At 42.0% G+C, this 17,281-nt stretch overlaps 1 protein-coding gene across 2 annotated transcripts in view; it reads right to left on the minus strand.

The window, feature by feature from the left end:
• Positions 1–399: 399 nt before the first annotated feature.
• The window catches only part of CHST15 (carbohydrate sulfotransferase 15), a 46,051-nt gene continuing 29,169 nt past the window's right edge, over positions 400–17,281 (minus strand). For both annotated transcript variants that reach the window (XM_040605662.1, XM_040605663.1), the window contains exons 4-8: positions 14,585–14,731; positions 10,007–10,163; positions 5,484–5,640; positions 2,245–2,392; positions 400–1,030 (exon numbers count right to left, since the gene is read on the minus strand). In XM_040605662.1, coding sequence (XP_040461596.1) covers positions 840–1,030; positions 2,245–2,392; positions 5,484–5,640; positions 10,007–10,163; positions 14,585–14,731 — 800 coding nt within the window. In that variant the 3' untranslated portion in view covers positions 400–839. The remainder of the gene's footprint in view (positions 1,031–2,244; positions 2,393–5,483; positions 5,641–10,006; positions 10,164–14,584; positions 14,732–17,281) is intronic.

Genomic DNA, 17,281 nt, shown 5'->3' on the forward strand with positions numbered 1-17,281 from the left:
TAACAGAAAACTCCATAAAAGTTCTCCACGGCCAGCGATGGACTTCACATCCAGCCCATTAGTGCTTTCCTGGGAAAACATGTGAATGATATGATTAAATGATAGGTATTCATATTTACATGAACAAAATATGGAAGACAATGGATTTGTTATACTAAATGCTAAATGTGCCCTGTTGTTTAGATTTCAGTCATCCATTCTTACCTGAAATATACAATTTTCTTTTGCAAGAACTGTGACTAGGAAAGTCCATTTATCTTGAAGATATAAATTAGACTTGGAAATTTATGTAAATGCAATTATCCCTTATCTTTGTTTCAGAATTAAGGAAACATAAAAACCTGAGTGCAAGCGAAGACCATTTGTGAATGTGCTGACAAAAAGAAATGAAATTTTAGGTTGAATTCAATTAAAAATTTTAATGACTAAATGACATTGATAGTTTGAAAAAATGAATGAATAACATATATTGAAAATGAGATTATAAGCGTAATTGTAGGAAACTGATGCTATTTCTGTGTTGCAGCATCTTAAAGAAGGTTAAACTTCAACATCCCCGTGGAGAGTTCAAGAAACCACCTTTGTACTAATGTTTTTCCACTCCATTCTTTTGCCAGGGTAAAAGAAGTTGCAATAAACTGATAAGCAAAATGCTTTACATTCTCACAAGGAAAACGTGGTATAACTGTTGTGAAGTGTGCTGACTGAAGGTGAGAGTCTCAGCTCATCAATCGGCTTCTCTTTGGAATGGGAAAAATGTAAATATCCACACACAAAAATAGAATTTAAAAAAATAAAAACTCCTTTAAGCAGTGTATTTGTGGCACTAAATTTACATATTATGTCCTCTTCCATAAAAAAGCATCATCAAAAAGAACTTGTGCCAGTTTTGTATTAAAAGGCCTATAGAAATCTCTTAAAATTGCCTTCGTTGTTGGTAGCATAGGTCCCAGACTTCTGTCTTCAGGTCGCCTAGTGTTTGATGCAGGACTCTTCGTAATCAGAGCTTCTTGCTTCTCACTTAGAGGTTCTGTGGAAAATAGAATTTTTTCTCAAAATATTTCACAAAAAATGGCCATGCTAAAGAAGCCAAACAAGAAGACAAATGACTAACTCAGAAGGCTTGCCAGGGGAAGACAAATGGAATTTGCCTTAGCAGCAATGATGTTTCAGAATATTGAATAAAGTCTTAGATTAGCAAAATAAATCACTGTTAGTAAATATGGATATAATATCTTTTCCTTTCACGTTAATTAATCATCTCTAAAACAAGCAGCACAAATCATTTCTGGAGGGAAAAAAATCTGTTTTCAGAAAACAACTATGACATTGAATACAACTGCCTCTCCATTCTAGAGCTGCAATTTTTTTATACTGCTATTTCATTTGATGATGTGACTTATCTAATACCTGGTAGAAATGCTACAAGCCTCACTCACGTAAGCCTTCTTTTTGTTTGTTTTGGAGGCCGTCAATGAGATCAAAGTGGTACACAGGTATAGTGATGCCCCGCTTCCAGATATAAATGTAAGCCCTTGACAATGTACTTCAGCAAGAGAGAATCCCACAGACTTTTCCAGTGTAAACCATATTCAGGAAGAAGATGCCAAGCTCTTCATCTGTTCAGTCTGCTACACTCAAACTTTCTCATCATCTAGACCAGTGTTTGGACCAGCCAGACTATTTTGCAGCCACATTTTCATCCTCTCGCTACTGTCGAATCAACATTGGGCAACATTTTGTCTGCCAGCGTTTCTCTGAGGATTAGCAACAGATGTCTCAATCAACACAGCAAAAACACAATTTCCCCCTTCTCTCTGGCTAGAAACACAACCTTTCATCATATTCAGATTTAGAGTCTGGATTGGTGCATGCTGGCAACAGCATGCACACCGTGGTAGCGTTTCGATTTAAATTGCGTGGGATAGATCTTGCACCTATGTAATCCCATGACAAACAAGCCCTGACTGCCTTCAGAAGCAGGACTGGCTTCTGTATGGTGAGATATATCCCTACATTCTGAATGGTTTTGATTTTTTTCTTTATAGAGTCTTACTAAGATCTTCCAGCACCAGCCTTTCTATGGGAATTTTAATTTTGCTTGCCTCCAGGCAACAAGATTAATGCATCCTTCAAGACAGATTCCCATGCTTCTGTTTTGTCTCTTAATAAAGCAAAACTGACCTAGAAGAGGGATACTAATGATTTTTTTCACTTGTCTCAAAACAGCCAGAAGACACCTACCGAGATCCAGAAACTGGAACACCATGTGCATGGTGTATTTCACATTTGATGCATGGTCCTCCAAGCGAAGAACGAGTATCTGATCTTTGTCAAAAACCGTCAGCCAGTCCAAAAGATACACAACATAGAGCCCAACCTGTAACCTTACCTGTAAGCACACCAAAAAAAAAAAAAAAAAAAAAAAAACCAAAAAACACAAACAAATGAAAATCAATTCATGTACCAACGGTTCTAGCAGTAAGAAACCAACACCCACCTCCGTCTTCTGAGCAAAAATCCCAAATACCTGCTTTTGAAGCACCATGAAAAGACAGCATATCCAAAAATTTTTAAATTTTTTTCTTAGTTTTAGTGCAGCTTAAGGAAATCTTTGCAAATGGCCTTTCTTTTGGTGAAAGGTCATTTCAGTAAGGGCTTGGATGGGCACTTGCTGCTTCAGTCACAGGTCTGCATGAAAGCGCTGCACAGAGACAACCATGTGCAGAAGGATGTTTGACCGCCTCAAGCTCCATGCTCCTCCGTGCTTGGAATGACCCAGCCTTCATGGAGACACTGAGGGCTTTCATCCCTCGAGATGCACAGCAGAGGAAGGGAAGATGCTTATTCCTGCTACCTTCTCCAGGTTTTAGGGCTGCTTAATTCACCTTGAATATCAGCTGCACTGGATCATGCTGCCACCAATAGTAAAAATATTCTGATTTGGTGTCAGGAATTAGATTTGGGTGTGTTTGCTTGTATTCTCTGATTGCAATAATTAGGTTTAGATCCAAGCTGCAGTAGCAGCGGCGGCTAGACAGTGTTAATGGTGCATTGTCTGAGAGGCGAGGGGAGCACCAGGCTGGGTTAGACCAGAGATGTGAAAAGGCAGCTTTTCAGCCTGTCCTGACTTAATCTCTGTTTTTCTTCCCTCCTCGATTTTACATAACAAGTTGAAACGTAAAAAGGGTAGTCTGGTGTTCTTAAAAGTCCAACCTCCAACTGTGCTTATAAATATTTTTCTAAATCCCTCCAGGCTCAGAGGAGAGAAACATGAATCCCAAGTCATAAGTATCTTTCATAAAGGAGACTTAACGTCTTCAAGTCGCATTACCGCAGAACCCATGAAGTCAGATAACAATAGTCTCTTTCGCTCCTTACACTGACTCATATCCTAAATTGATACCTAAATTCCAGTAAAATAAGCCATATTTTGCATTATTGCCAAGTCGTTATTATCATAATGTATGATTCTGATGTGTGTCTTTAGCTGCTTATAACAGTAACCCCCCATATTTAGCAGACTTGTTTACGTAAGTGCTACACAATAATTCAAAACATCATATTTGATTAACACATCAGCCTAATACATGTTAATCCTGGCAGGGCAGCACTCCAGACCTCAGCAACACCCCACTTCACTGAACACGGGGGCAAACACACGGCTCTGTGATGGGTTTTGCTTTTCTTTTTCCCGGGAGATGGAGGTGAGCGAAGGGCAAGCATCGGCTGCGTGGCATCGTTTGGGACTAAAGTGCTTTCCCACACGGGCTTAGAATCTTGTTTAAAGCATTTCACCAGAAAGAGGATTTTAACTAATTTTACTTAATATTATGGAGGCATACGAGTTAAAATTATGGGGAATACGTTCCCCCGATTTTCAGTTTTCTTGGGATCAGCAAGAACCTTGATTTTCTTCCCTACACAGTGTGTTGTACTGACTTCTTTTTCATCTGGCTGGTCTTCTCAGCCAGACGGTCTCTTTTCCATAAAGCCCCAGTGCTTCCCCTCTACGTCAAAGGCAACAGTAGAGTTTCCCAAGCCATTCCTCCCTCCACAGTACCCATTTCTGCACGTTCAGTTTGATCGCCCTGGCTCGGCATGCCTCTCTCCGAGTAACACGCTTTTCACTGATTCTAAGTGAGGATAAGCTGACAAACACCCTTTTCTTTCCAGGTTAGCGTCTATCAGCAGCAACGACGTCTATGATGCCTCCCTTGTTTCAGGAATACACTAACAAATGGCAAAACAAAATCCTTCTAGCCTCATCACCCAATCAGCAATCTAATGATCTCACCGGGGAAAACGATATCTACTTTTTCAATATGTAGCAAACCACGCACATAACAAACTTCAGCGACTTGGCTGAAGAAGAAGCAGCTCAAAAAGCCCACTGAGGAGCACAGGGAGCATTTGTGGTTTATTACAAACACCTGCCTGTGGCTCTTTGGCAAGAAGCATCCTCTGTTCATTCTCAAAAACATCTTCTCCAGAAGGCTGCCTAAGACAACAAATGAAGATTGGTTCTGCATCCCGAGGAAGACAAGAGGAAAAAAATCTTTCCTTCTGGATCTCTCTCTGCCTTTCTGTCCCCACGCTGGAAGAAATGCGTTTGTGCAAGCAGGCGGCTGGAAAATCTCACCTCCATGAGGTCCTGGAGGCTATCATCAAAGCCCAGCAGCTCCAGCCTACCTGCCAAGGTAGGAAGAATGTCCTTCTTGCCCTCCCTGCTGCAGGCTCCAGCCTGTACAACACACTCTTTTATGGTTATTTTATCGAGTGGAAGCGGCAGTAACTTCACCCTGGAGACAAAGGAGGGAAGTACTCCCTCCGAGTCCTTTACAGCCTCAGCAAATAAAATAGGATCGAGTGGCAAACCAGCCAGACGTGACGCTTCCAAGTCAATCTCTTCCCTATTATTCTCCCCCCTGAAGAAAAACTTGAAGTCAGTTCTACACTAAAAATGTGAATCTTGGAATACTGAGCCTGTAATACTTACCCATTCTCCAGCCAGAAGTTTCTGTATTTCCCGTTATCATTTTCTGATGTGCACAATTACAAAAAAAATTAAAGTTTTATCTAGTTATTGGTAGCCCTTTCTTGAGAAAGAATAGATAATTTATTCTGATTTTGAGGCAATTTCATACCACAAAGATCCTTGCCAGAGCTACTTTTTGGAGACATCTGCAAAAAGCTTACACATTAAACTGTAATCTTCACTGAATGTGCTCCCCATACGCTTGCACAATAGAAAGACCGTATTATTGCTGTTGGCATTCATCGGGGAACAGACTGAGGAGACAGCTGAGCCAGTACATCAGCTTTTACATGTTTACATATATATTTGTCATCCGCTTTAGAAATGAAAAGGGAGAAAGTTTTATTTCTTGACGCTGATCTGCACAGTATTTCAGTATTTTAATAACCTCGACACAACGTCCCGTTAAACAAGCAAGGAATCAAATGTTCTTGGAAATACGTACGGGCATGGCATTGTTCAGGGTGTTGTTGTAGACGCAGGCTCTCAGTGAGTAATCCAGCACGCAATTCTCAAACAGCTGCAGTGATTCTGCCACTTTTTCATGAAAATCTTCCGCAGATTTATTAGCGCTTGCAAAGTACAGATAATCCGAGTACAATCTGCAAATGAGATACATGTAAGTAAATGACAGAGGAAGTGAAAGAAGATTTGTTTTCGTGGCAATGGCAAACAGTTACATGAATTGAGGGGAAGGGTGGATATGGGTAACATTGCCCCACCGACAGCCTGCTCAGCCACTCAGTGCTTTTCTGTTTTTTCTATTCACTTCGATGGGTTCTGGCTCAAAGTAACACCCACTCCAGGGAGTTGCTAAACATCCTCCCCGCTTTCAAGGTCAGCATCCCTTAAGAACCTGTGTCGCGGCACTCTCCAAACTAGCCAGCTGCAACAAGGTCTTTTACTATCACATACCAAGATACTCTTCATGCTAGTTCCTCTGCTGCCTTCTCCTCGTCTCTCCTCATGCAGGACATGTGCTTTCTCTCTGCTTCTTCCTCCTCTCTCTTCCTTGGCTGTCCCTCTTCATTGGCTCTCAGCCACTTAACTTAACCAGCCGCAGCTGCACCTTATCTACATCGGGCCAACCCCCCACCCTGAAGCCACCCCACAGCTGTATATTACCAATGTTAATTAAGCCAGCTTCATTCCTCTACAAACCTGACCCTAGTAAACGTGTGAGCAAGTGTTTTATCCTGAAAGCAATTTTTTTCAAATATATGTACTTTAATCTAGTATCACCTATGAACAGCAGAACTGGTCGTGGCTGGCATCGGTGCCCCTCTGAATCTAGTGCTCCACACTCCCATGGACAGAATTGGCCCTCACTGCAAAAGCTTAAAGTTGATTTTGAAACCGACACAGGAACAGGATGGGTTAGAAAGAATGATTTTTATACGATTCCCTAAGCTTGGTACCATCAAGAGGAGAAAAGAGTCCAGATACCCTAGTTTTTGGCAGAAAGCTCCACCTCCAATCCTACATTGACTTTCCATCCCCAAAAAATCCAATTTCCAGCATTCCAACTCCTGGGTTTTTTTAAGCTGAAGAATTACAGCTAGGTGAATGGCTCACGATTGCACCCAAGCAGTCCCACCGCTGCTCCGTGGGCAGCAGGACACCCACGCATGCCTGCAGGCCAGCAGCGCCCCTGCACCAGCTGCTGCAGCCAGCAGAAGCAGCAGCAACAGGAATTCCCCCAAGTTACAGCACAGGAGTATCCCCTCACTTCTTATTTTTAGCACAAGTTTTACAATTGCTTAATAGAACTTAAAAGAGATTATCTAAGTCTTTTTTAAGGGTGATGGTGGTGAAACAACCCCAAACCCACAGACAAGTTAAAGACCTACTTTAGCATTAATCCCTGAAATCCTGACTAAACTTTTACAGGATAAACGTGGCTCAAAGGGACAAAGCAAATGCTCTGACATGGCATAAATAATAGATCTGCCCAATGTGATATTTTAACTTTATTTTGTTTTTAGGCTTAGAATCTATGACCAGAACCCCAACAATACTGCAGGATTTTGTAGACGATTAACACTTGAGAAGGAGTCCCTTCCCTGAAAGTGCAGCACAAACATTACACCTCCATAGCACCCACCTCTCGACAAAATTCCAGAAATCCTACATATCTTTCACCCCCTTTCAAAAGAACACAGGTGACTAAGAAATGACCTAAAAAAATCAATCTATTTAGGTTTCATTTTATTGCTGTAGTAACCTGTTGTATTGCACTTCATTTATTTTTCAACTTCCCTAGATTTCCACAGGTACTTAAAAATTCATCGTTTAATTTAGAAAGTTTAGGTCCTAATCCAGCAAAGCACTTAAGCACAGGAATAGCCCCTCTACACTCATTATTTATGTTACTGTTTTGCAAGAACAGGATTTTATTTACCATATGAAAAAAATGAAGACTCTCTGATCATTTAAAAAGGAAGAAAAAGGATAATTTGTTGCAGGACGCTTTTAATTCAACTTTTATGCATATTTTTTTATGCATTATGTTTTATAATGAGGCAGAGGCACCCAATACTACCTATAGGAGTCCCCAGCTAAGAAAGACAAAGATTCCGATTTTTGTCCAGTTCTTCCCAGCCTGGCAAATGCATTTCAGTTTTCTTTAAATGAAAAAATTCCCTCTCAGACCAGAGGGAGGGTACCGGGATTGGACTAGACTGGCTGGGCAGCCTGTTTCAAAGTGATGCCCACCGGTGCTTGAGGACCACAACCACAGCATCACGTTTTTCCTCTCCCTCTGCACTGGCAGACCTGGGGTCCCTCATGCTGCACCCACCCAAGAGCCACCCCACCAGCACAGGGTGCGAGGGCGAGCTGGGGAGAAGCTAAGGGACAAAGCAGCCGACTACAACTAATTTAGGCACACAACAGTACCTCCTGCTTGCGGATAAACATGTACTTCAACCAGACTCGGGCTTGCTCAGCTCGTCCCATGGATGGCAGGACGGACTGCTCCTGGCAGAGCAGGTGAAAAGCTTCCTGCTGGGGGAAATCAGCCAGCAGGCATCATGTACAGCATGGGCCTGGCTGCAATTTTATTTAAAAGGTTTAAAATGCCTGATTAGTATTTCTAATCATTCATTAACATAAACGCATCATTTTTAAGGCTTGCTGACATCTTATGGAAAACTAAGTTCTTGAAGACAAGTTCTCTCTCTGCAGGGTAGTTGAGATTTTCTGTTTCTTTCCATCTGTTTTTAATTCTGGGGACATCTGCCTTGAAATAAAACCTTTGCTGATTTAGGATTTCAGCTGTTCCAGCTACTTGAAGTCCTTACCTTCAATTGCCATCCATTACAAAGAAATAATGATGCCACTGACACCCAACATCACGAAAATTAACATCTTCCGCATATCCCCCGTTGGGGGACAACCCAGACCCCATGCAGTTTAGATCAGACCCTGTCCCAGAGCCTGTGCAGCACCCACGTCCTCCTGGCTACGGCAAGGCAACTGCCCTGCTGTCCTGCATCGCTGATGGGGCTGCCTGGGCTGCCCTTCTGCCGCGGCTGCTTTTGCTCCTGCGGTTCAGACGAGCTATCAGCAACAAGGGCATAGGGGATCGTAAACAAAAAGAAACCGATTTATTGTAAACACAGCGAGGGAGAAGAAGCTGACTTTTTATGTCACCCTTATTAAAGCTGGCAAAGAGCTACACCCACATTACACAGGGCGGTTAAAGCAATCAGGGAATTTGTCGGTAATTTACATGAGGAAGCCACTTCTGCCAGCTCTCTCGCATAAAATTACCATCTGTTAAATCCTGAGGTCAGGAGATGCCATTAGAAGTGGAGAGCTGTGCTTTCTGACACAGGAGATGGGAAGCGCTCTCACAGCTCTGCCTCTCACCAGGAGCCACGTCCTACCCCTAGGGAAGCTCGGCAAGGAGCACCCAGCCCTTCCCACTGCCAAGTTGCTCCGGGCAGCCGCTGGGCAGCAGGGTACATGCTGCCTGCACAAGCACCCTGTGCCCACTCTTCTCCCAGTGCCTGAGCTTACACCAGGTCCCCGTCATCATCTGCATCCCCTTCTCTCTCCTGAGTGTTACTGGCACCTTGCCCTTGCGCACTGACCTAGCCCCAGGTATCCTGAAGATCCCCATGGAGCTACAGAGAGAAGGAATTCACACCCCCTAGGTCTGATCCTTTCGGACTCTGCCTTCATCCCCTCCACCCTCCCCGTTACCCTCATCATTCTCATCACCCTCCACAGTGGAAAGAAATGTCCCAGGAATCTGGAGGAAGACTGGAGAGAAAAAGTGAAACACAATGCTAAAAGTGACAAAGCTAACGCAATGGAGAACCACGCAGGAACAGCCCATGCCTTTGCAAAAGCACAGCCCTTCCCTGCAGGCAAAGTCAGGAAGACCAAGGTGGACTCCTGTGTAGCTGCTGGCTGTGCAAGCTACAAGCGCCTAGCAAAGCCTTGTATGAGTGTTGCACCAAGCGTTTTTAATATCAAAAATAATTTGTATCATTTGCTGGCTCTGGAGCTATTTGCGATCTTTCAACCATTTTGAACAGTATACCCCCTGAAGACATAAATTTTATTATTTAACGTGAATTGGAGCACTTCACAGGACCACTTATGGTGCAACCTGTAACTACAGTGCCATACTCAGTCTAGTGAGCCCTGCCGAGGACCAGGGCATGCATATCAGCTCAGGCAATAATCACATTTGGCAATGTATAAATTATTTTTTACAAAGTAGCTCAGGTATCTATGTATGGCACTCAGCTGTGGCATTCACACTCATGTGCCCCTCTTTAAAACACTATCACAATTACATACGCCAAAATATGCGGAATAAACCCCCTCATCATAAACCAAGTAACTGTGAAATAAGTTGTAAACATGTATTTGCATCCAAGACAGCAAGAGCAAATACAATTATTATAATAAGAAAATTTTCTTGTGTACTTTAGCAATGTGATCCTTGCTCACCTTTCAACAGGGTCTCTCAACATGATGATGAGTTTGGCATTCGGCTGGAAGGCGTGGATAAAATCTTGGATTAAGAAGGGAGGTTCTCCTTCAGTACTGTTGTCATAAAAGAAAATCCAAGCGTTGTTGTCCCACATTGTCGAGGCACTGGCCTCCCCTGGAAATCAAAAGCATCTCTGCTAGTAACTCATTTCATTCTTTGTATTGGAGTGGAAATTGGCTGAATTATGAACTGGTGTAGGCTGATTAAAATTGACTCTATTAATTTCAACAAACCTTGGTTCCTGCAAATTGATCAGGCCAATGTGCCCCAGAGCCAGAGCAATCACACCGCCTTGAACCTTTGTGAATGCAGTGATGGTTGAGGCAGTTTTTATGTAATTGCACCCGAAATATTACTGTCCACTAACCACACTGCTTCCTGTTAGTGACTGACACATGCAAATTTGATCTGGGCTGCAACAGACTGCTCAGGGTTTGGGCATCCCCTCCAGAGCGGAGGCAGGAGCTCGCTGCTGCTGAAGACCTGCTGTGCTCTCCATAGCACCCCAAAGGTCCGTTCTAACGCTCCCGATGTCAGAGAAGTAACTTGCTAACAAATTGTATAATTTGACACAAACTAAAGAAAAAAGTGGAAACGACCACTCCAGCGGATCGATATTATTTAGAACACAAAGAGGAGACGTTGGTGAGCACATGGGAAATATTAAAAAATAAATGCACTAACCAGCTGAATTGTGCCACTGCAGTTTGAAATAACCCTTTTAGAGAATTATCCATTATCAGAGATTTTTTATATAACTACAATTATTCATGTAGATTAAGTTAAATATAACTATTCACTATTAGACAAAAGGTCTATAGAATAAATAACACATTGGGTTAAATGCCAGATTCTGATACCCTTAGTTGCTGAAGCAGCTTGCTTTCAATGGAATGCTACAGAGAGATACACAATCAGTAACGTCTCTGTGAGAAAAAGGTAAATGATGCTTCAGCTGCTAAATAAATTATCTGATACGATGTTTTGAACTGTTTAATCTTCCCTGTCTTTTAAAGTAATGCTGGCATTTATGTGGCACACTGCTGTTTAATAAAACATAGAGAGAAACTTTTTGGAAACTTCCACTCTTTGACAGTCTAATGAGAGCTAATTCTTGTTAATTAGATTTTTCAAATCAAAAGGAATGAGATGAAAAAATAATAACGTTGTAGGCTTACAGACTTGCACATGATTTCCCTCTTTTTATTTTTTCCCTTCTCCTGGGAATGTCCAATAAAGATTTTAAAAGATGGCCAAAACACAACATGAAAAAGATACTGGCTCCAAACTTCAGCTTAACATAATGTGATTCATTAATAAAGTCTGGGAGTTGTTAGAAAACACATTAATCTTCTGTCATGTTCATTTTGCCTCTTTTCAGAGCAGGAGATCAGGTCCATTGGCTAAAGCTGAGTGTCCACAACAGCTCTGCTTTTTCATTCTAAATTAATTAGCCAAAGCACTGCCTAATCATCGGTGGGCTTTGACTTGTCAATTAAAACTCAGTTAGCCCAGCTCCCACGCTGGGTGAAGCAGAAACACAAAAGACTAAATATAGGACAAGAGCTGAGAGAGCCGTACCACAAAACCACCATGCAGCTACTCCTGCGCTACCAGAAGGCGCTACAATGCAGATGGCACGAGCGCTTCCATCCGCGGACGGGCAGAATGGTGGTGCCAGGGACGGCAGCGACCTCAGAAAGGCACTGCTACATCTCTGTTACAGGCACGGCTAGGCTTAACGGCTCCCTCCAAAAGGTTTGCCTAAATCACGCCGAAGATTGAAGTTTATGACCTCGCCAAGCCATCTAGTCCTCTCTAGAATCAATTTTCTGGTCTTCTTTCATACTTCTCTCCCCTAGAGACCTCTGGGCATATTTGATGCTCTATTGGAGTTATTCCAATTAGCGCATACATAGCGACCAAACCTAAGAACATCTGCTTACATGTGTGCCACCTGAACTAAATGAAACCAGTGCATTTACAGAAAAATGGGCAGATTCTCCTAACATCACAGACCCAACTGCTCCACAGAAATTGCTCCAGCTGCATCAGCTGCCGCCACCACAGATCTGCAGGCAGCACCAGGGAAGAGCACAGGCACACGACCGAATCACGCTAAAGCATTAACAGGGACTCAGGGTGCTGCTCTAAGGCACTCAGTCCGGGATAGCCTGGGTTCAACAAGGCAAATCTTCCCAAAACAACATGGCTGTCAAGAATTAAAGGGGGCAGGGTGGGGGGTGGGGGGGTAGGATTTAAAAAAAAATCATCATCCTGGTCTCTGCAGACTCTTATAATTTTAATTTCCTGAGGCAGCCAAAACTACTCCTGACAGTTTGACAGTGTTCCTTTCTGTTTCATAATACAGATTTAATATCTGGAAAGAGAACAAGCCATACTAAACCTGAGATAAATTAATCACTGCTATAGTAATTATGTAAAATTACTGCAGTGCAACCAAAAATATATTGTTTTTTCTTATGGACTGAAAGAACATATGAATTACTAAATTGCCTGAAGAATGGATATGTAACCTGTTTATTCAATCATGAATGAATTAGCATCATACTGTGTTTTCACAAGACGTTCCTCTGAATTTATCATATTAATGATCACAAATAAACAAGTCCAGCTCAGAATGCCTCAGGCTAGATCAGTGCTGTCCTCTTCGGTTCATCTCTAAGCAGATGTTGGATTTTATGGGAAAATGCAATTATTATCCCCTAAGTACAATAACCACAGAAGCCTAACTTTTCAAAATAACGTAACATGATGGACTACTGAAATGTTTATAGTTCTAATTCAATTTTTCTTTCTAGTCATCCGATATAAGAAAATGAAGAATTCTAAGAAATCTTGATATTCATACAGATTCATTTCCAACTAGGTAGCCTTGTTTTGTTTTATACCAAGGTCATAAAAGACTGACTTAATAAGTATAATCATTCAGGACTTTTCCCGTAAACTTAATAAGAAAAGTGAACAGATCCTTAATGAAACAAGAAATGAGACTACAGGAAAAAGAAACAAAGTGAACTCTAGAAAAAGCTGTAACAGGAGGTAAGTAATCAAAGATGTACATTGCCAATTAGATTAGTGAATTTAATTAGTATAAGCATTTCACCCATGAAAGGACAGGAGATATTATCATAAGCAGGAGGAAAATCTGCAGGTGTCCTTGATGGCAACATTTCTTAAGACCCCATCTTGCAAATTTTGCTCAGTGTTGAATATTTAATAAAGCGAATGACAGACTTAAATGGAGGCTGAGGAACGTGACTACAGCCAAGTCTCTGGTTTAAACAACGTAAGACCACCACTGTTTTATCAAGCCAACAATAGGTTAAACTTTTTTTGGTTAGAATGAGACCCCAAAAAATTATTCTGAGGGTAGGCAGCAAAAACCTTGTCTCTATTTTGTGCAGAATAATGACTTCGGGCCTACTTGAATTCTTTTTCCGACAGGGAACTGTCTCTTGCACAACTAGTACTGTCATGGAATGTGTCTAGTTTCCTTGGGAAACTTTGAGGTGACAGAGTAAGACTGGTAAAACTCTCTACCCCTCACTTTTCTGGTTTTAGCAGGCAGCAAAAGCAGAATTTAGAAATCCCTGCTGCTGTTCCTCATGGGCACTGCAAACAGATGGCACCACGGACCACAGTGGACGAGCGCAGTGGATTGAGCAATCCAAGGTGCCCTCCCTAGAGCCCGGTCCTAACCACGGACTGCCACAAGGTACAGTACAACAGCACTTCTAAACCATCTTTAATGCTAATCAGGTAATTTAGCATCAACTGAAACTGTAAGATTATCTCCAAATAGTGTCCTGTACTGTGCCTCTGGGTTCCACGCCTGAAAAGAAATACTGGGCAGGAGAGTTTCAACTTGACTCTGTATACTCCTGCTCTTGAAACTTCCATTGTCTTTGCTGTTAATGAAGCATCTCGGGCTACATAGGCATGATGACACAAAAAATAGTGGTCCTTCTTCCTACATGTATCTTACGTTGCATCTTGAGAAGAGAGAGACGCTTGGAGCTATCATTGTCATCAAAACTGTCCCCGGTCAGGTACAGGATCTCTACAGCACTTATTTTACGTCATCATAGCTGAATTAGTGCGTTATCCCAGACACATTGCTACAGCATTTGACCCTGAAGTTACAATCCCATCACTACAGGCAAACCCCTCATAGTGGAATCAATGCTTGAAGGAGTCACCAAGGTCATTCTCCCTTTTTTTTTTTTTTTAAAAAAAAAAAAGATTTCATTAAATCCTAATGTTCATCAGACATCCACCACGTGCTCAGGCATTTTCTAAAGATCATCACAACATTTTAACAAAGCAAGTAACCACCCTCCATGAAAAGGGAAGAACTTCTGCACTATCCATGCACACCAGAGAAAACCAATGTCACGGGCTCAGTGCTGGGAACCGTTCACACATGGGAAAATGCCCCTCTCGTGCCTCAGCTACCAATGTTGCCCACCTGGAGCTACAGGGACATATCTCAGAGGCTGTATTTGCCCTACCAATTATGATGTTGTTCATCTGGCCACGCTCATTTGCTGCTTCGCTCTGCAGCACACCCTGGATCTGATGTGCCGCTAAGTCAAACAGATCAAGGTAATCTTCCACCGGGTAACGATCATGAAATCCATCCCTCAGACGAATGATTCCTACAAACAGTGAAAAAAGAGAAGTTAAAAAAAAAGGGGAAAAAAAATTACAATGGCATGCTGGTGTAAACCAAAGACAGCTTCATTGACATGGCTGGCACTGAGCCAGCCAACATCAGCACAAAATTAGACCGATGAAGTGTAACACTCAGATAAAAGTGCCAATAACAAAGTAGCTGAGATTCAAGATACTATACAATCCAGCTATAAATCCACAGCGATAGGAAATATCTTAAGTGTTCTGTTTTATAGCTCCTGCATGAATAGCTTGCATTTATTTTCTTCTAAATTTAGCTTTTGGAATGAATAGAAAAGACCAGATTCTACTTTCATTTGCACCAATATAAATCAAAGTAATATTGGACTCCCACTAGATTTACTGTATTGAGACTGAGAACAGGCTCTGATGCCAAATATGCAAATCAACATAACTTATCAAAATTAGAAAACTGGGAAATCATTCATGTATTTGTCTTTCACAAGTATGAAAACAAAGCTCCACGAGAGTGTCTTATTTTAATCCCCTCCTTCCCTACGCAACAGGGTCTGTTTCAGTATCACCTTCTCACTGCATTTCTCAGCATCTTGAGTCCCATTTATGATTTTTATGCTCCTTCTCCCACACTTCTTTCCAAATCTAGTCTCACTTCTCCATTTTCTGCACACGCTCCCCAGGCCTGTCTGCATTCTTCTTTCTTACCATGCCACAAAAACAGTTTCTCAAGTGGGCAGTGGTCAAGGACAGCCTTGGGAAGGCAACAGAGTAGGAGCAAAGCTAAGAGTATAGAGCAGGGCTTCTCAGCTCTCCCGTTCTTGTTCCTGCAAGGCCAATAATTATCAATTATGTGAGAGGAAAGCTCAGCAAGGGAGTTCTTTTGTCCATTCCCTCTGATGTTCCACTCTAGGAAAGTGGGATTTAATGAGGGTAGAAGAAAGATCAGCAGTATATTTTGACGTGTTTTGAGGGGGGAAAAAAAAAAAGCACAAGCATGGTGATACAGGCTGCCTTGGTTTGTTGCCACCCCACTCACGGGAATAGAAATTGTGGCTAAGAGCCAGGAAAGAGAGACAGTCAAGCTGGGACAAAGTCCTGTAGAGCATCAACCACCCCAGCAGAACGGGAAAGTGGTGATTTGTGAAATGGGGCGTCCCCAGGAGGGCTGTTTAGCTTCAAATGAAATTAGTCAGTCTCATAAAAATCCACTGAATTAGAGGATGCCATAGAACAAAGAGAATTTCTTGTCTAGATAAGTGTTACAAACTAAACCAAGTTAATAGCCAGGAGCATAGCAGCCATATCCACTAGCGGACTTATAAAGGCGGCTGTCTCGGTTTCACTTTTTTGGTCTATTTGTCATATTCGTCATATTCTCCTTTTTTCTTTTTTTTTCTTTCTTTTTTTTTTTAGTAGTAACCATTAGCTAATGAACTGTTGAGGTAAAATGAAAGGACTGAGCCACGAGGAGCAAACTTAATCTTTCATTCTCAATGGCAGACAGCTTGAGACGATCGGAAAGTCATCGCTACAGATCTCCCTCCCATGAGTTCCCAAGTGCCGCAATCTTTCCTCATTCTTCAGCTATACAAAGTAACTTTAAAAAATTTAATTATGCAAAGAACGTTCTCTTCAAGGATCTGCACTTGATCCCCAGTGGCTGGCCAAAAGAACGTGCAAGTGGAGGGTTTGCAAATGCCAGCACAGAGAGAGGAATTCATCCTTGTTCTCAAATTATTTCTTACATTCCTCTGACTGTGCGGTAGGTCCACTTCTGAGCGTTAGCGAGTTCAGTCTTGCTTTAATAAGGATGGGTGCACTACCTCCTCCAACATTAATTCCAAATTTATTTTATTTATGCTTCATTTATTAATTTATTTATTTATTTATTTGTGTTGAGGCTAATGTAGATGTTGAGAACTATTAAGTATAAAGGATTTCAGCTTAACGAATCAGTTCAGTTCAGCCTTCCCTGCCAGCACCCCATGGAAGACAAAAATCTTCTACAGAGGGTCCCTGTATTCGCACTGGGAGGTGTCCACGTCTAAAATCCCCTTTCTTCACTGATCTGACTTTTCACCTTCGGGTCAGGAAGTAATTCTTATCATTTGTCTTCAGCCACCCGCTGACTGTGATGAACGAGTACCTTCTCAGGGGGCTTCAGGGGGCACCACCATGCTTCTCTTGTTTGACTTTTTTTGATTCCTCCATCCACACTGGTACCTCTAGTGTCTCCTAAACTGGACCAAATTATTGTAAAAGCAAAACTGTACTTTCATCATACCGCTTTAACTCTTTGTTTATAACAAACATGTAGAAAACGTCTAAAATACTTATTTTAGCCACTTCCTTACGGCATTTTCAGAGGAAGAAAATACCAGCTCTAGGAACACAGCAAGATCATGAAATCCTGGCTCTGGGTCTAAGCCTTCCTCCTCACTGAGCAGCAAGGAACAAAGCCCCATCTGCAGGAGCTCAGAGGTTCTTCTGGGCTCCAGGGCATGAGGAAGGGAGATGGAAGTGGCAACACCACGTGCAGGAGAAATAAAGAATTT

The sequence above is a fragment of the Falco naumanni genome, chromosome 9 (genome assembly GCF_017639655.2).
Source record: "Falco naumanni isolate bFalNau1 chromosome 9, bFalNau1.pat, whole genome shotgun sequence".
Classification (NCBI taxonomy): Eukaryota; Metazoa; Chordata; class Aves; order Falconiformes; family Falconidae; genus Falco; species Falco naumanni.